This window comes from Apus apus, chromosome 3, assembly GCF_020740795.1.
Source record: "Apus apus isolate bApuApu2 chromosome 3, bApuApu2.pri.cur, whole genome shotgun sequence".
NCBI classification, from domain to species: domain Eukaryota; kingdom Metazoa; phylum Chordata; class Aves; order Apodiformes; family Apodidae; genus Apus; species Apus apus.
Window position 1 is genome coordinate 50586198 of NC_067284.1, and position 20011 is coordinate 50606208.

The window sequence follows — 20011 nt, forward strand, 5'->3', positions numbered from 1 at the left end:
CTAAAGTCCTTAATGATGACTATAGCATTTATGTTTCTGTTTACAATGGCATCTACCTATCCAGAAAAGTTAGCCTTGTTTTCAAAATGTAACTTGAGCAATTTCCAAAGACCTAACTAAATTACACACTGGTTTATGTGGATCGTCTATTGATAAATTTGTTTATGACTCCACATGTAAAACATCAGCCAAAAAAATGTTCAGTTTAAAATATGCACAAGTCTATAGCAGAAAAAAAGAAGCAATAAAAAGCTTATGGAGCACAGCCTGATTATACTGTTCATAGATAAGAACCTTCTTTGATTGTTTCTTACTTCAAATAAAAACACTGAAATGCAACTGGATTTAGACATAATATAATATTTCAAAAATTCACTGCTAAAATCATTACATCTGGAAGCAAATATTTGATAAGCACTTCTTACATGCATCACAGCTATAGTTAACTTGAACTTGAACTCAGGAAGTGGCACTTTCACAAATCAGGTCTATGGGATATTGATTTGGATATGAAAAATGAGCAGATACAAAATTAATGACCACTTTGCAAAATGCAGTTGCTTTCAAATATTGTGGGGCAATTCTGGCTGTATTTGGTGAATTTCTGATTCCACCTGATAGCTAGTTTAAAAACCTGGACTGATTTATCAGCCTTTTAAGTACTTTTCAGTTTCTTGCCCTATCGGTAGCAAGAAACAAGATACTGACACTATTTGCTGTTATGTATCACAGCAGCTTATTGTATTCTAATTTTTCCAATAATAATTATATGTTTCACCACAATTATTATACAATAATTTTAAGAAATTTATTGAAAATTGTGGTTTGCAACCAGCTCATGAGAGAACACTTACTGTAAGAAACAGATTTTAAGTCATAGGATTTAAAAATTACCTCTCATTTGTTCTATGTATTTTAAATGCTGTGTTCAAAGGTGTTTCGCTGACTGCTGATGTACTGGTGACCAGCTTCCAGAAAGATGGATGGAAGATGAGAGATGTTTGTGGCTCAGCTAGTTACTAGTGAGTCCATCTGTAGTAAGATGTGTGGTTATGGGAAGGAGCATAATTTCTGTAAGGTAGTGGCCATTTACCAGATTCCTTGCTGGGGTCCTAGGGACAAATGCCAGGCAGTTTATCCCACTGACGGCCCTTCTCACCCCAGAGTACATGACACAGTGAGTGGGCTTTGCTGCTGTGAAATGCAGACTTGCCATTGCCTGCTATTTCTGGTGACAAATCACTTGGGAACTCGGGGCCCTCAGTGTGTGTGGTGGCCATTGTTGGACAGCCAAACTGTGAATGCAGGCAGCTGCACACTTGAGCGTTTCTTTAGCTTGTTTCTTTAGCACCTTTTGCACATGTAAGCTTCTGCATGGAAGCTGCCCTCCAGAGACACGTATCAGTTCTCTCCCACTACTCTGATAATTTATAACAGCTGTGGGTGTCTCCAGGGCTATCAGCTGATCTCTGTCTTGTTCCTGTCTGCTGTTTCCCCAATGATCATCTTGGTGCCAGATGGAACACTAACCCTCTAAGTCAGGCTTAAGTCGAGAAACATGTTTCCCTGCAGTGTGCCCCAGAGAGTGACTAGAATTACTGTCATTGCTTTGTTATCTTCCAGACCTGGAAGGCTCTGCGAGTTGTTAATACAAGTGTCAGCCATGCTGTTTGCTGAAGGATGCCTCCATCCAGGAAATTCAGGATGCACACTGTGCCTGCCCCTCGCTTTCTGCCATCGCTCATTTACATGAATATGAATGGTGTGTGCTTCTTCCTGCCAAGCTTGGCCAACCTCAGTACAGTGGCACACACTGGACTATTAAACCAGGTTCTCAGTTCCTGCTGGTCTCCACAGCGTTGCTTTGGGTCGCTCCAGATACCACCACAGCCTGCCTTGAGCCTCCTGAAAGCCGCTTCCCAGGTAGGCACTTAGTGCCCAGGTCTGAAGGTTCCCTGAATTGTCAATGTGTGGGACTCCTGCCTGTCCTCACTACCTTTCAATAACTGGGCAGATGTGCTCTGGGTGTTAGTAAAAAATAATGGTATTAAAATTTTTTTTTCAGATTTATTGGGAGATAATGTCCCCATTTATAATGGATATACAACACAGTTTGTGACTGTGTTGGAGGGACTAAACCTTCATCCTGATAAATTATGCTTTGAAATGTATTTACTTGTTTTGAAACATTATATCTCTGTGGTTTTCAAAAGAATGTTTTCTGATTCTGAAAATAAACAAGTTAGGAGTAAGAGGGTACATTCTGTTATAAAACTGTTTTGTTTCTTTTCAAACATAATGTATTTGGGAGACAAATTTTCTTAATTTGCTAACTAATAATGTCATTCTTTTTCTTTAGAGATAATTCTAATTACTTAATAACCCCGTAGGATGCTTATGAAAATCTAAGATATTAGATTCTAAGAAGCACAATACAGACCTCCAAAAGCTGAAATTCATTTTCCAACCTATAACAGAAGGCAGAATGTAGTACACAGCTGTAACCACCTCCATGAATAACTATAAAGTAGTGTTTCCTGGTTAGCCAGCCATTTAGCCCCTAGACTGCTATGCATGAGAAGGGAGAAAGTCTGCATTTTTCCCAGAATGGATGATTTGGAGACTGAACTATAAATCAGCCTTACCTGTACTACTTCTTGTATTTAAGTCCTGATGGAATTGCAACAAGGATATCAGGATCTTTGCAAGCTTGTAGGTAACTCATGGAAGAGGATACAAAATGCAACACCTTCTGCCTTACTGTACAGCCAGAAAATGATCTGGTGGGAGGAACACAGCATTGTAGAGCTGTGGTGATAAGGCTACCAGATCACAGAGGTCATCAGAGGAGAATGAACTGTGACCAGCATTATAGTCCTACCCAGCTCTTAGCAGGAGTGAAATGTTTTATACTCCCTGCTTTCTCTAACACTGTGAGCACCTAGACTTTGGATTCACTGTAATAAATGAAATTCTGTATCCATGGTAAATAATTCACTCTCAGTCAAAATAAAAGGTTTTCCTGGTAAGTTCAATATGAGCAGAATAGAGCTCATAATACTGTTCTTGACCAACTTGAGGTAGGGGAAATAATAACAAACCTGTTTCTGACAGGTCAGGAAATAACCTGTGGATTAGGTTTCGCTACTGAAAAAATTAGCACTGACTTGGGAACATTAGGAAAAGCCATTAATATACTAGCAAAAAAAATAATGTAATAAGGTAAAATGTATATTAAAGCTAAAGGTGATGACTACTGTAAAAACATGAAAGTTAAATTTAAACATTTTGTAGGAATTGTGATATAAGTATCCTGCTTTCCTAGCATGTCGTACACTATAACATCAATGACACAGTAATGTGCTATTTAGTAATGCAAAGCAATAAAGCACAATTAATGGGGAGATGAAAGAAGAATATGGAAAGGAAAATGTATATATGCTTCTGCAGTGCTGGAAGCATTATAAGAAAATGAGCACGACTGTGTTGTATTTACAGGGGATAAAAATAGAGTGTACTGCTAATGGAAAAGTGAGCAATAAACAACATGAAAGGTTAGCTGAAGCAAACAAAACGCAAGAGAAGACAAAGAGTAAAATAAAATGAGGAAGAAAAATGATCTGAAAAACAACCATGCCATTCCTGTAACAAATTTGAAGGACAACTGCCACCCCTCCCCCCCCCCCGCTTTTTTTTTTTCCATGTTGGATTTCATGCCAGAAAAAAGATACAGTTCCTTGCCTAAAAGCCGTGCAGCCCAGTGTGAAGTCCAAAGCAAAAGACAAAATGATGTAGTGCAAGAAAGGTATAGAGTAATGGTGATGTGTTCATCTAATTCTATGTATTGTGGTACATCAGTCAATTGAACTGAAACTCTTTAAACTGTTTGGGTGTTTTTGTTGGTTGGTTGGTTGTTTTTTGTTGTTGTTGTTTGTTTGTTTTTTAAACTAGATTCTAGATGAAAATGCAAGAAGGATGGTGATAAACAACAGCAAACCCAGCAGGAGTTGGAACAGGTTGGCCAAAGAGGCTGTAGGTTCTCTGTCCTCAGAGGCTTTCAGCACCCTGATGAAAATTCAGTGTGACTTTGCTTTAGGCCCAAACTTGGACTACAGACCTCCCGTGGGACCCTCCAGCCATGATGAGAATTTGTGATCCCTTAATTTTGTACAACTTATGATTCTGTATATATTGCAAGCATTCTTTTGCTCATGTTAATTAGCAGATGTACTTTTGTAATTGAAAAATGCCTTGAGAAGAGGTTTGCCTCCGATCTACAAAAGGTGCATAGGAACTGATTAATTTAAAACAACAGGATCAATCAGAAATGATGAGAATAGGTAGCCATGAATAGGTGTCATCATTTGGAGGGGAAGAAAAGCCAAAACAAACAAAATGGAAACTCGATTAGTTAAAAAATGAATTGTTATTTATTGTTATGTATGGACTAAACATATATTTATAATGATATAATTCCACTGATTGTGATGATGCATGATATCTCTTAAAGCAAAAATAGTAAGTGCATAATGCTTACATTCAAGTTAGCCTAGATTTCATCCCTATTTTTTACTAGCTTTGCATTATATATAATTTTAAAATTTTGACTTGTCTTTCCAATTCTTACATCTTTTATGTACTCTCTGTGGTGATTCTTTCAACTCTCAATCATATCTCTTAGCTTTTTTCTGTCTGGCTAAAATTGTTGTAAAAGACAAAACAGGTAAAATAGCAGAATAACAAAAGTGGATGTCCCCTCTGGTGACATCTGGATTGCCTCAGTGGAGAATATATAAGCTTCTTTCATTTTTGACACTTGAAAGCTTTCTTTAATAAAATCATTTCAGTCTAATTCTATATAGTCAGCATGTTAGATGTCTTTTAAAAGCACTCCTGCCTTTTATTGTTTTTAGCAACCAATTAGTTCCTGGCCCAACCAATCACAGTTGCTCAGCTGTATACTGGGGATTTGGCAGGCACAGCAGGTTGCAATAAATCACTCGCTTTCTGCCCCTTGCAGTCTTAAAATACAAATCAAAACATAGATGTAGATGTGTTCAGTGACAGCGGAAGAACCAAAACAACAAAAGGCATCTGTTTACCTCTTCTTATAATCACCCCATGTAAACCTTTCTAATGCCAGGATGTTGTTTTTCTGGAAAGAAAATAAGCAACCATGTAAGGAATTTTATAATTAGGAAATATTTCTACTGCTACCGCAGATTAATACTATACTTTCCTCTGCTAGATCTGATCACATTTAATTACCTTCTGTCCCTGCAAAGCCACTTGATGGTGTAAGTTTCTTTGTTGTTAGAAGGTTGTACACAGCCAGCAGAGGTCAAGTTCCCAACAGTGACAGTACATCAGCAGTGTCAGTTGAAGTCAACAGAATTACTTTTACATACTTAAAAGTATGAGCACATGGTTAAGCTCTGTTTTTTTCTTTTTTTTTTGTCCACTCTTCTTTATTAAGGTCACTACGACTGTTTCATGCTATTTGTGCTTTCAATCTCCATTTTTTACTGAGGACATTGTAGGCTGAACAGAAATTCCACATTTTCAAGTGGCATACTGAAAAGTAATTTCCTGCTTAAAAGCTTTCCTCTTTAATAAGCACTTTCTGGATTACATCTGAGTTTGTTCTGATATAGAATGACTGAGACTGAAAAGTAGTTCTGTTTCCACCAGCCACTGGCAGAGGCCTGAAAAGGTGTGTGCAAGCACTGCCATTACAAGTACAAACATCAGAACTGTGGCAAACTGGCTAGTAGCTGAGACCAGGGTGCAAGTTCAGCATTCCACGATCCACTCCATTGAGTCAGCTCCAAGGTGGGACACACTGCTTCCTCTCTGAACCAGGAATTGTTGCAGGAGCAGAGCACAGTTTCAGCCTAGATCAACTTTTACCTTGTGTTTTTATCCCTTCTACATGATGCTTCCCAGAGAGGAGCCCAAGTTGAACATCCCGTTCCCTTTCTTTTGGGTCTTCTGCTGCACATAGAAATTTGGGTCACAGTGGTTCTTTTGGAAATGCTGGAAAGCCCCTTCTCCTTTACAAATGGGGATTTTGATCACAGGATATGGCTGGTTAACATTCACCATATTGCAGCAGTCAGCTACAACACAGTAGCCAATGCACTAATTAAAACATGGATCAGTCTCACATGGCATACATAATCACATCTGATACTTCTGAACTGTAATTAAGTTTTGGGACTTCTGCAGAGTTTGCAAACATGCTCCATTTGCCCTGGTTTCAGCTGTGATAGAGCTGATTTTCTTGTTAGTAGCTGGAATAGTGTTGTGTTTCAGATTTAGTATGGGATTTGGTATGAGAAGAATGTTGCTAATACACTGATGGTTTTAGTTGTTGCTAAGAAATCAAGGACTTTTCAACTTCCCGTGCTTTGCTAGTGTGTAGGTGCACAAAAGCTGGGAGGGAGCATAGACAGAGTGACAGATCCTAATTGGCCAATGGGATATTCCATATCATGCAATATAATGCTCAGTATATAGATGAGAGTTGGCTGGGAGGTCTGGCTCACTCTCTCTTCTGGGATTGCAGTTTTGGGATTTCCTCTCCTCTGGGATTGATAATCAAAGATGACCTGGGCGCTGATCAGTGAGTGGTGAGTTGTACTGTGCATCACTTATTGTTGTTGTTGTTATTATTACATTTCAATTATTCAATAGTTTTCATATCAACCCAAAAATGTCTATCTCACCAATTCTCTCCCCCACTCCCCAGGGGGACAGGGGAGGGTGAGAGAGCAGCTGTGTGGAATTTAGCACCCTACTGGGTTAAAACCACAACAACATTGTAAGATCGAACTGTGTTAGGATTCTCCTGTATTGGAACAAAGTTTTCTAAAATACTTGACTTTAAAGCAGGCCTGACTTCAAAGGAGCTACAAATTTCTCTTCCAAGTGTTTGTGGTGGTCCAGCTAGTCAACTAAAGACAAGTGTATACCTAAATACTAGAAAAGGGTAGAGGGTAGAGGGATTTAGGTTAGGCATGAGGAAGAAATTATTTAGTGAGAAGGTGGTGAGACACTAGAACAGGTAACCCAGGGAAGTTGTGGCTGCCCCATCCCTGGAAGTGTTCCAAGCCAAACTGGATGGTGCTTGGAGCAATGTGGTCTAGTGCCATGGCAGGGAGGTTGGAACTAGATGATCTTTGAGGTCCCTTTCAACACAAACTGTTCCATGATTCGATGAAAATAAGAGTCCCTTAAAAATGTGTCTGTATTAGATTATATAAATAATTATCCCAAATTATTTGTTGATTGTTTTACTTCTCTACTATAAAAAATGACCATTTCTAGATACAAGTATAAACTTAGTGGATAAAAGATGTTACACTAAAATGCCATGCATCTGTCTACTCCTGAAATAATACCCATAGTAAATCATATAAACAAACAGATCAACAGTACAGAATCACTTTTCTCTTTGTTTGAATAGTTTAGTTACCACATTATTTGATGGATCAAAATGTATTTCCCTGACAAAATGGATTAAAATCATAAAGCTGTAAGTCACGCATGAGTATACTGCCTTTCATCTTTCTCTCCAGTCACCCAGTTGGAGAAATGGGGCTTGCAGTTACTTGCCCCCTCTTTAGCTCATTTGCCCAAGGCAACAAACCAGAGAGATTGCAGGTAACAGTTTATCAAATGCTTGTAGTCAGTTAATTTCCTCTCTACCTGTCACTAAGCATCATTTTATTAATGGGACCTTGACCCAGATGCGCTAGTAGCTCGAATGTTCAGAAGTTAGGATGCCACTGTCAAGCAAAAGATGGATGATGTGCATTCTATGTTTTAAATGCACGTTAGCCTATCTGAGAGTGAATGTGCTGATAAAAGGTGACATTTTATCAACGATAGTGCGGAAGCCTTGTGAAAAAAACTCGGAGCAGTTTTACCAGGTGATATGACTGGACTGGAGGAGAGACTTCATGGTTAATGTACAGGGGCTGTAAGTCTGCATTTGCATCTCCTGGGGTGAAAGTGAGCATTAGCACAGGATTTAATCAAAATTAACAAGACCGTGCATAACACGCAGCTTGCTAACACAAGTATGCTTTGATAAGTAAGAATAATGATGGTTGAAATACATTTTTATTAAATATAAATAATGTATAAACCAATTTTAGTTTTTTATCTTGTTCTGTTATTGATGTAATGAATCCGTTTTGTTTAATAGCTACTGAAATTATACATTTAAAAATGTATTTTCACATACATGAAGATGGCATTTTGTCTTAACATGTGAAACTGTCCATAATGATCTGGTCGACTATTTTTTTTTTATGAGGTAGAAATTGAGGAAAATAATCTTAATCTCAATGAAAATTTGCATTTAAAATGTTTATCAGTTAATTAAAATTATACTTATGAAAACTGAAAAATATTTAAGATTTTTAAAGATATCCTAATTTAATCTCTACCTTTTCTACTGTATTCAATGAAAAATTGAATAAACAGTGTAAATACTGATGAAATAAAGGACCACTTTCTTTTGTAGGCAATGGAAAGGAGTTACAATTAAATGGACTGCTTTCTGTTCTTCTAATTTATCTTAATTTCAGATTTTTTGTTTGTTTGTTTCATGCCCCAGCATTTAACTTTATAGCAGTTTAAGAAGCTCATGAAATTAATTCATAACCATGACAGCTTCTAGTTAAAAAAGACAAAAAAGTAACATTTTAGTTAAAAAGGTTGAAAAAACAGTTCACCTGTGGATTCTGTTTGCAGCTTGTGTATTATTTTTTCTTTAGATTTTTATATAATAATAAAGAAAAAAATATATAAAATCTGAAAAACATGAGGCACACATGACCATACAATCATTTCAATGCATTATTTAAAAAACAAACCAGAGAAACAATACTATTTTTTTTGGTAGAATTTCCTGCAAATATGTGAGTTTTATTATCTGTATAAATACGCTTTTTGATGTATAAGGAAGTAAGAATTTATTCATGTGACATGACCTTTGAAATTAACGTACCTACTTTACAGGTAATGGGTAGTTCATGGGCTTATTTGAAACTGTTTAGTGCAGCAGCAGCTTCTGACAGCTGCTTCTGTGAGTAAGAAGATACACATTTTCTTCTTGCAGCATCAGTTTGCCACACCTTAAGTGCCCTTCTCTCTTTTTCACAGAATTTTTCAAATGTTTTTAAAACTATGAAGGTCTGGAATGACTGACTTCCATTCCCATCCTCTCCATTTCACCAGCAACTGGTATTTTCATTCTTCCTTTAAGATCTGCATCTCAGACCAAACCTTCCTCTCTTTTGGAGTGCCTTGTACCCCACACCACAACTGACCCCCACAGAGCCATCGCTCATCCAGTGGCCACAAACTGCCTCCTCCAGGGACCAAAATCTGCTTGGCTTTGTTCTGCTTTAGGCTCAGCATAGGATCTGCCATGACACTGCCTTTCTTTCACTCAGGGTGGCTGATTGCGATTGTAATGCTGCGTAGGTACCTTAATGCTAGTTTGGATGGATGATCCAGCAGTTTAAATTGAAGCTCTAGCTCTCCTTTGGTACATTTATTAACTTATATAGTGTCATATTCACTCTTGTATTAATTTACATTTCTTATTGGATCACTAACGGGAACTCTCTAACCAGTCATTACTTTATCCATCTGTTAAATGTTCATTTTACAGCTATTAGTAGAAACCTATATTCTGCCCAGGCTATATATTTCTGAAATGCTATTTTTGACATTTCCCAGTATTCCTGTCTTTTTCTGTAGAATGTCACCAGTGTGTTCACTAGGTTTTGGATGGACTAGATACACCAAATCATTAGAGAAATACCTCTTTCCTACAGTCTCATTTTCATGTGGTTTCAACAAGAAATTTCTAAACTTTCCAAGTATTGCTTTAGCTTAGCATCTATACAGCTCACCACAGTCTTCTCAGAAAAATGATCTCCTGTTTGGCAGCCTGACTGGCTTTCATCCAAGAACAGAAATGCTCCTTTTTAGATAATTTTTCCAACCACATTTGATACTGCTGATCACTGCTCTCAGAATCTTCTCAAAGATCACTGTCTTTGACTTCCATGCTTCCATGCTAGTGTTCCTGCTCTTTTCTAGCCATGGAACTGGTGGTTTTTGTGTAGACTTGTCCTCTGCTCTTCTCCATTAGCATCTCCTGGGATTTCTGTTCATGCTCACTCTATGTCTTTGCTGTAAACGTAGCAGTGTTGTCCTTGAACAATCTCATCCATTTCCATGGACAGTTAAGTGTCTGCCTAGAGTTAATTGCTGGATTGTGTTACACAAAATTAGCATTGTGACTTAGCATCACCCTGCGTTTAGAACACTATCTGTTGGGAGACAGTCCATGCTCGGTAACAATGGGCAAACTTTCCATTTCAGGTTACATTTCTGATCACAATGTTATGAAAAAGAAAATAAAATGTACTTACATTTCATGTTATGACTCTGTGTGTGCTGATCTGTTGCAGGAAGAAAAAGACAAAGTCTATGTTTTGTCCCCTGCTTTCCTTAGATTTCATGGCAGTGTGCTTGTCTGCTGCCAGCACCTCAGGAGCAGGATTATTATTCCTGTCATGTGGACATTTTCTTTCCTCCCTTGACTGAGAGCCACAAACTTGACAGAAAGTCTTTGTGCTTTTGTCCCTTTAAAATTCATTCATGGTGGGCATTACAGGGAAAGTCATTACAGCCAACTAGGGGAAAACATCTTTATGAAGAAATTTGGTGTGTTCCCCAAACAGCATTTTCTACCACCTGATTTCCCATATAGTATTCTAGTGCTGGCTGTGGGTATTGCATGCTGGGAGACAGCTGTGGAATGATTATTCCTGTTTCATATCTACAAAGCTGAACATTTATTTCCAATTCAGGAACAGCGTGGAAGACCTACCCAAGTTAGCTGTGAAATTAATTATAATCTTACTTGACCTGGAGGATCAGTGATCTTTGGAAGGTTTAAGGCCTCCAGAATCAACAAGTGTAAGAAACAAAGGACAGGTCATGTTCACATTGAAGCCACTGACATAATTTCTTATTGGAATAGATTGAACCACCAGCAACTGAGGGAAAAAAATAGTAAAATGTAGTTAAAATTTTCTTACTGGAATTGAAACATTTGAACATGTTTATTTTTAAGTTGAAGAAAGTTTCACTCCTATCTTTTAACTGGTCAACCATTTTGGTGTTGGTGTAAATACCAAAGCCTAGTAAAGACCAGGCTTCATAATTTCTTTCTTTTTATATGTGTACATACTTTATTTTCCAAAATGATGACTACTATAGCAGCTTTTACAGATGAAACTTAAGAATCCATACAGATATCCTTTACAGGAAGAGAATTTTCTGTCTCTTCCCTTCTGGTCGAATAAACATTGATTTATAAAATGTGGGACAGATCCCACAGGACACTGGGATATTCAGTGACTTCATAAATATGCAGTGATGTGGGATATGGGTTCAAATATATGCTCCCCACCACGTAAGCAAGCATGATTCAATCTAGCATCTCTTTCTTCAATGCCTCTCTACTTGTTGGCTTCTTTCTCATTTTTACCATCAAGAGGAGACAATCTGCTTGGGCTACCAAAGCATTTCACCTGTGCAAAGTGAAGAAACCAAATGGAGATAGAAGGTAACAACACACCCTTAGGAGGTGACCTAATAGAAATATTGAAATATGTGTTGTAAAGAGGAATCTTCGCCTGATTTGTAACTGGTTAAAAGGTAAACTCTGAACGCTGCTTCACACACATCTCTAAGTGCCATAAGACAAAGATTTTGCTGTTAGGAATAGTACCATGGCCTAAGATTAATGGTAGCAGTACAGGTGCTAGCTAATGTGTTTACCAGAAACCATGAGAGAAGCTGAAATGTTGCTACGTCGCACCTCACCTTTCTTTGTTACAGGTCAGCCAAAAAGTGCATCACCAAAGAAAAGCCTGTTCTTGACCAGAAGGCGTATGTAAGATGTTTCTCATGTGCTTTAGCTGCATATTTCATGTGGCCACCGTCATGTGTCCTTGACTTCAACCAGACACCGATGTCCCACCGTAAACTACTCTTTATAGAGCTGTGCTGGCTCGTAAGTGCTCGGGGGCAGAGGAGGGTCGTGAGGGGGTTCCCGTTGTGCCTGCCCCCCGTAACTCCCGTGGAGCTGCACCTCCCAGCTCCCGCCGCGTTCCAGGGCCAAATCCCTTCCCTGCCGCGAGGAAGGGCCTTTGCCTCCACTAGGATGTGCGTGAAGCTTAGAGGATCCGTACAGCTGCAGGGAAGCTTTTAATATTTATTTATGTAGTCAGTCCACGGGAGTCTGCCTGTTGCTTTAGAGGAGGGAAAACATGACCCGGGTAAGGCAGGCGGAGGCTGGAAGAGAGACCGAGGCTGCTTCCTTGACCTTCGGCCCCGGGCAGGACGCGGGTGCGCAGCGCTGAAAGGCGTTTCTGGCGGCAGCGGGACCAGCGGGTCCCGGCCCGCGGAGCCCCCCGCAGGCGCTGCACCCAGCCCGGCGCCTGTGTTCCAACGCAGCGCCGCGACCGCTTCCCGCTCGTCCCGAGGCGCCGGAGCCGGCTGCGCTTCCCTTCCCGCGGCGGCGAACGGGGCTTGGGGGGGTTGGAGGGGAACGCGGCGGACGCTGGCGGGAGGGAGCGCCCGGCCAGGCGGGGCGGGGCGGGGCGGGGCGGGCTGGGCCGCCCCTCGGGCCCGACCCCCGAGCCCGACCCCGCCGGGCCCCGACGCGGTCGCTTAGCAACGGCCCCCGGCCAATCGGCGGCGCGCTCGGTACCGGCCGGCAACCCGGAAGCAGAGGGCGCTGTGCCCCGCCCCCCCGGGAGGAGGCGGGGCGGGGGGCGGGGCGTGGGGAGGGGCGTTCCCCGCGCGCGCTGCCTGGCCGCGGGGCACCGGGCGCTGCCGGCGGCGCCGGGCGGAGCGGCCGCTGTCGCACCCAAGCACCCCCCGCCCCTGCCCGCGTTCCCCCCCCCCCTCCCCCCGTTCCTCCCGCCACACACACGCAGAACTCAGCGCCGCCGCTCGCCTCTGCCGCTCAGGCTCCTCCCGGCCGGTGCGTTCGCGGGCCCGGTCCGGCGGCGGCGGCGGCGGGCGGAGGAGGGGGCTGCTGAGCGGCGTCTGCCGGAGCCAACGGGCGGCGGGGAGTGGGGCGGGCGCTGCGGGGGTGTCGGGTTGGAGCGAGGCGTGCCCCATCTGACGGGCGCCGTGTGGAGCCGGGCGGCGGGCACGGAGCGGGGAGCGGCGGCGGAGCGCGGCGCAGAGGCGTCGGTAGCGGTCGGCTCTGGCTCTGGCTCTGGCGCGGCGTCTGACCCACCCCCTCGTGAGCCTGGGGAACCTGCAGCTCAGAGGCGCCGCCAGCCACACCACCATGTACCCCGGCAATAAGCGGAAAAAGCTCTGGCGGGAGGAGAAAGGTATTAACGCCCTCCCGGCACCGGGCCCGGGCCGCCCCCTCACGGTTCTACCTCGCGCCGACCCACGAAGGGGGCTAGAGGGGGAGCCCCGTCCCCTCGGAGCCGGCGCCCGCCCGGGGGTGCCCGGTAGCACTTCCCGGGGCTGAAGGGGCGGGCGGGGGGTGCGCCCCGCGCTCCGCTCCTGCCCCCCCGGCTCTCCCACCTGAAACACCCCCCGGTGCGGCTGCCGCGGAGGGGGTGGGGGGGGGGACGCGCCGGGCGTGCGGAACTGGGGGTGTCTGCCCCCCCCACTCCGCTTATCGCCGGTGAACTTCGTGAGGAGACGGGCCCCGGGGCTGAGGGGAGCGGGGCGGGGCGGGGGAGGGAACAGCCCCTCTCCTGAGGGCTGCCCGCCCCCGAGTCACCTTGTGGAAGTGTTTCAGGCCGAAAAGTTAAGCGCATGCACTTACAAACTGCGTTTTCTTATTTTCAATGCGTATGTTTTCCAGGAAATCTATGGTTTAGTGGCACTATTGGCGTCATGCACCTGAGTTTAGCTGCTAGGGTGGATCACCCAGGGTGAAATGTTTGGGGTCTGTGGGCTCTCAAACACCCCCCTGCCCCATAATAAATATTTACGCCTTATTATTTTTTTAAGGGTCCCCACCGGTGTAGTTTCAGTTTATAAAACCCCCCCTGTCAGACTCCAGAGCATGAAAACCGTGGGACAAGCATTTTATGCAGACCTTGCCATTTCGATACTTTTTATTGATTACTGTGGAGAGCAACGTAAACGTTAAGAGAAACTGATGCAGTGGAAGTATAATATTTACATTGGCTAGGAGGAAAGCTTCTTGCCTGCTGTGTTCACAAATACTCTAGAAATATACAAGGAGGAGAGGAAGAAAAACAAAAACACATCAGTGGGTCATGTTTTGTTTCTTGTCTTCCATCATAGCTATGATTGTGTTTCAAGCCAAGAAGGCAGAAGACTAATTTGAAGGACAGGATTCATCCTTTTTGTCTGTGGCAGAAATCAAGTGCACGTTTCTGAGGAAGAATTCTTGAAACGCAAATATATTTATCTTTTTGTAGGTTAGCTGCTCCTGTCAAACTCTTCTCAAAGGAAGTGAGTTTTCTTGTTTGCTTCTTTCTGTCATAACTGCCTCACAGAGCACGTTTCAGTAGTTGAGATGAGGCAGAAAATTTTTATCAGACATCTAACTTTGTTTTCAACAGAGAATATAGAGCTAAATCTTTTCAGGCATTGCTTGCGTGTGATCAGCTATAACTGTCTTGTCTCTTTTTACGTTCAAAAAATGGTGGTTTTGCGCAGGGGGCAGATGGGGAAGGGGTTCTGGTAGGCTCTGGTGAGCGTTCCCATTACTCCTACATGTCTGTTCCAGCTCTTCCGCTGTCTCTGTGAATTCATAGCCTGGCATTTGAACTTGAACTCTGGATGTGGAGGGGCTGGAGGGTAAGCTGGAAATGTGAGCTGTTGGCATTGGTTGTCTTAGCCACCTGTGAGGCTGGTGGTCTCTGTCAGTATGGGGATGTTACTGGATGCAAATCAGAGCTCATGACTGCTAGTGAGATTTTTCTGTCTGGGGAAGCATGTTTGTGAGTGCTAGCTGGCCAGAACTCTGTGTCCCTTTGCTTAGTGAGAATGAACAGCATTTGCCAGTCTTCTGCTCCAGTAACTGTTTCTCAGAGCCTTGCTGATGATTCTGGCCCTGGGTATTTTGAGTGAGGAGGGCAGAAAAAACTTTGGTATTTGTTGTCATTCCTCTTTAGCTTGTAGCCCTCTGTGACTGTTCTTGCCAAGTACCTCCTTTACTAGAGAGGAAAACTACAGAAACTTCTGTTCTCACTACCCAGATTATAATTTTAAAATAAAATCTCTTGTTAGGTGTGCCTTTGCCTTTTGCAGGTGCTTCTGACCCCCTGTAAAGCTGGCTGTGCTCACTGGTTCTACTCTTCCCATTGAGATCTGAGTGCCATTGTTCTCTGCCTTTTATATTCTGAAAAACTTCCTTTCTAAAAAGAAAAGGCACTGACTGCTAAATATTAAATTCAAACCCACTGATAATACACTTGCTTCTCTTAATTACCTTCTTGGTAATTAAGGGTTGGTCCATGTTCTCCCAGGGTGGATCTTTCTTGAGGACTGATGAAACAGAGTAGGAATAGGACTGGAGTGGATTTCAGAGTCTTAGGGCACAGGACTGGTCTGCCTGCAAACTTTTGAAGCCACTTTGTAAGGCTACAAGCTGAAAACTACTTGCAGCTGAGGCTGTTGGAAGTGTCTTCCAGGAGGTTTGTGTGTAATTAAAACTTGGTTTCCAATCTTACTGCTGACTCGTGAGAGCAAAGTTCTAATAGAAGCTTTCTGTAGAGAGGAATGTGTTTTGAAGGTACAGAAGTGGCTCTGTAACCCCTTCAGCAGTCAAGGCAGTCAAATTTACCCTGCTTGTCAATCCCTCAAACCTGACATGCACAAACACACAACCTCTCAGCTTTGCCCTTCTGTAGTACTTCTGATGTGCATGTTAAATACTTTGTGTTTTGTATGCTTGAAGATTAAGTGCATATCTGTTGTGCATAGTGGTGATCCTAATCACATTAGTTTTACTTTTGCATTTGTAAATATATATTAAGATGCCCAAGCCTAAAAATGGGAGAGAAATGTGTGCTCAAGACCTGCCTTTGATTATTGGACTGTGCTGATTGCAGCCTGCATAATGAAGAAACTTTGTTTTGCAACTAAACAAAGAAATGCAAAGCCATTGAAAGTTATTTTCTATCTTTTCTTTTTTTCAAGGTTTGATCTGAGAAGCCGTTCCCATGTTCAACTTGCTCACTGCTCCTTTCAGCTTCCTGTGAAAAGATGTTTGTCTGTTTAGTCCTTTATGCTAAGGGCGAATAATATGGGTCTAGCCCTCTCCTATACCCTTAAAAACCCTTGAATAATCAAAGAGCATTTTTTACTGATTCATATGTCAAGAACCATTAGTATGGTAGTAGTAGGACAGTGTCACTGGTAAAAACAGGCCCAGAAACTTGATTAGTGTGTTAAAGTCCTGATATACTCTATTGTTCTGGTGTTTTTTGTTTTTTTTTCCCTTCCTTTTGGAAGGGGAAAAGCTCTGCAACTTGTGTTGTACTAAGTGTTGATGAGCTGGGGAGGGAGAAGTATGTAGCTGCAAAAAATTGGTCTAAGGTCTTGCTGAAGTGTTGGTTTTATCTGCAGTGTTGGGTCATTGGGATGGGTTTTTTTTGTATCTTAGAACTTAATCCATTTATAGCAAGATCTGAAGAAGAGTGAAGTTGGCAGTAGCCGTCATAATTGTACAGTCTTTCAGGCTTTACTTTTCACTGGATGCCTGAAAAAAAGATGTGATGACTTGCTCAGGAGAAAACAACCATCCATATGTGTTTTAGCGTGGTAACCAACTGTGTCATATTAACGCTCGGTAGAATAAGAAGCTCTAAAGCTTAACCCATGCTGCTCACTTTAGACTCAAGTTCTCTTTTGTAGCACTTTAAATCCAGCAGATGCAGTTCATGCTGCTCCTGCTCTGCTTTTTAGAAATGTGTTTAACCAGTGGAGGGCAGGGGGCTTTCCTGGCACTTGGCATTATGTTCAACCCAAGTCTGTCAAACTTACATTCTTGTATTAATTGCTCTCGGGTATCTAACAGATACCTTAGTGTTTTATACAGCTACTGTTTTTTGGTCCACAGTGGGATTAAATACCACTGGAAGCAAATGACAGCAGTTTTCTCATGCTGAAAATGACATTGTTTGCAGCACAAAAAAGCCAACCAAACAAAAATGCCTTTCTTATCATTCCAGCCATCTAGAAAGTGACATAACGTTTGCTTTAGCTCTAATTTCTTTTGTAATGTAGTGGTGCTCTGTTAATTTTGTGCCATGCTCCCTGCCTTTGCTTGCTGGCATCTGTAAACTTGTTTCAGTAAAAATGTTTCAAAATGGATCTTCCTAACTTTTTTTTTTTAAAGTTCTGGTTTACAAATACAGAAGCTAAGGAGTAGACTTCAATACCTGAAAAAGTTCTATAAAACAACAATTCCTTAATAAACTTGCTGTTAGTTACCCTTGAATTAAAGTGTCAGGAAGAAGAGGCATAGTAGTGATGTGGGGAGCAAGTCTGGATAATTGAGAGTGGTGAAGAGGGTTTTCTTGCTGAACTGGGATATCCAGAAATAGGTGCATTCAGTTGTTTAGATGCATAGTGTTCAGCTGCTGTTACTTGTAACTTACTGAATCACCTGTGCTTGGTTCCCTCAAATGGGACCTAATTGTAGGAGGGAACACTGATTGGTCACTACTTGGTCAATGTGCAAGAATATATGAAGGCCTGTAAAACTTTTTTGTATTCCTCTCTGCCCCAAACAGAGCGCTTGCTGAAGATGACCTTGGAAGAAAGGCGCAAAGAGTACTCAAGGGAATATGTTGCATTGAAAACTATTCCGACATGGATGGAAGACTTAAAAAATAAAAGTGAAAATGATGGTAAGAAATATTTTTAAATGAACCGTTCTGCTTCCTCTGTCTGAAGTTATTTCTAGGAGGGAAGAGACTTAGAATCAGTGTTGTTACTGGCAGTGGCAGCCTGACATGGGGACGAGTACTTTGTGGGAAGGGAGGGAAAAACCCCAACAAAATTTCTTAAAGCCTTGTTGGAGTCCTCAAATTCTGTGGCAGAGTCCTAATAATACTGATACCCTTAAGTGTGTAAAATAGCAGTTGTCTTAATTTCCAGATACTCCAACAGTTGGCCATGTCTAATGAACTTTGTCTTTGAAACTTAGTGAGTACAGGGACTCTGAACAAAACAGTGTGCTTGCAGGTGCCTGAAAAGCAGAGGGGGAGTGTGCTAGTTGTGTTCTTTTCGTAAAAATCCAGAAGTGGGTGAAGATTGGATTTGGAGTTTCTCTTGAGAACAGCAGTTCGTACTCATGGTCCTACCTACTCTCTTGGGCTAAGGAACATCAGCCTGACCTGGATTAACCCCGCTTCTCTTAGAATGTGTAGTGTTACCACAGTTATCACCAGTAAAATTGTGCAAGTACTTGCAGTGAAGGCTGACCAAAAATAAGAATCTGGTTCACTTTCACTGAACTCTGTATTCTGTAATCAAGTAATTGAATTCTGACACTAATTCTTTAACAGTGCCTCATTCTCTGTCTAGTTCTCTTTCAGCCACGAAAGTGTGTGTGTGTAGTGAGGGACTTTTTTCGAGCTGGTTTTGTCCTCTTTTTTTTTTTTTTTTGGTCTTGTTATCGTACTTGGCTGAAGGGTATTATTTTTTGGATTTTTGTTGAGTTTTTTTGTTTGCCTTTTTTTGAGGGGGCTTGAAATAGGAGACCTCAAATGTTTTCTGCTGCTGTAGATAGAGGATTAGTTTTCTGACCCTTTTATTGTCATTAAGGGCAAATACTGGCCCTCCCATGTGAACAGGTGTGTAGGGTAGTCTTGTGGCTGCGGGTGAACATGGTCTTTATGATAATTCTCCAGGTGAAAAGAGGCCTGGAGCTAATCACCTGTTTTTAATAAAATGGAAAAGCTGTAACACCTTTTTTTAGCACAATCTGGAGGAGATGACATATTTGCAGATGCTATTGTAATAAACAACTAATGCTATTGTCTACTCCTAAGAGGATCTTTAATGACTTTTGAAGTGAAAATATGTCAGATTGCTGAGGTCTTCAGTGCTGTTGAGTAGTTGTATTGCAACTGTATCTGTAGACCTCTTTCTCCTGTTAAAGTAGGTCTTCTATATCTTACAACATAAAGAAGCTTGTTCATCTAGAAAACAAAGGCTGCAAAAAATAAAAAATTACCTCACTTCTCCAAAGTTCATTTTGAAGGCCTTCAATTCATAGGGATATGCAGTGTATCATGTGTAGGCTCTCTATCTGTTCTAGCCCAAACTATGTTTTTATTGTGACTACTCTCAAGTTCTGTATAACATGCTAAAAATTCCCAGATCTTGTGTTACTTGGGCTGCTGAACATGACAGGGTGTGGATTTACACTGGGATTGCTGTTACACTTCCCATAAGCAAAATGTTGGTGTCTAATATGTGGGTATTGTAGTAGTGGTGGATTTCTTTTCTTGTTGTTGCTCTTGCATTCTTTTTGTTAGTACCCAGTACACTGCAAAAAATGCTGGAAGGCAAAAGTTGTGCTGAAACACACTTTCTTCTGTGCTACTTGAGGCTTTTGTTAGACTGTACATTCAGGAGAAAATATCCATAGTCACTTGTTTTCTTTGATGTGCTTGTTGTAAATAAACCATGTGGAATAGTGAACTAGAGGGTTAGGATGCTGAAATGCCTCTGCACTTTAAGTGATCAGTGCAATTAAATATATATAAAAATGTGGGTGTTACTGCATCTGAAGCTTTATTTCCTTTAAATGTTGACCCTGCTCTGAAAGTGTAAGAGGTGTCTTTTTAACCGGAAATACTGAAAAAATAAGGATTTAAATCTTCTTGCTGATGAGAACTGGGACATACTGAGGGCAACTGGTACAACCTAAATGAGATTCTTGAGAGAGCAG

General features: G+C 41.9%; 1 protein-coding gene across 7 annotated transcripts in view; it reads left to right on the top strand.

Moving 5' to 3' along the window:
• Positions 1–13189: 13189 nt before the first annotated feature.
• The window catches only part of MACROD2 (mono-ADP ribosylhydrolase 2), an 890240-nt gene continuing 883418 nt past the window's right edge, over positions 13190–20011 (top strand). For 4 of the 7 annotated variants that reach the window (XM_051613308.1, XM_051613312.1, XM_051613309.1 and 1 more), the window contains exons 1-2: positions 13190–13445; positions 17844–17960. In XM_051613308.1, coding sequence (XP_051469268.1) covers positions 13400–13445; positions 17844–17960 — 163 coding nt within the window. In that variant the 5' untranslated portion in view covers positions 13190–13399. The remainder of the gene's footprint in view (positions 13446–17843; positions 17961–20011) is intronic. The other 3 variants (XM_051613305.1, XM_051613306.1, XM_051613307.1) reach the window with 1 other exon arrangement.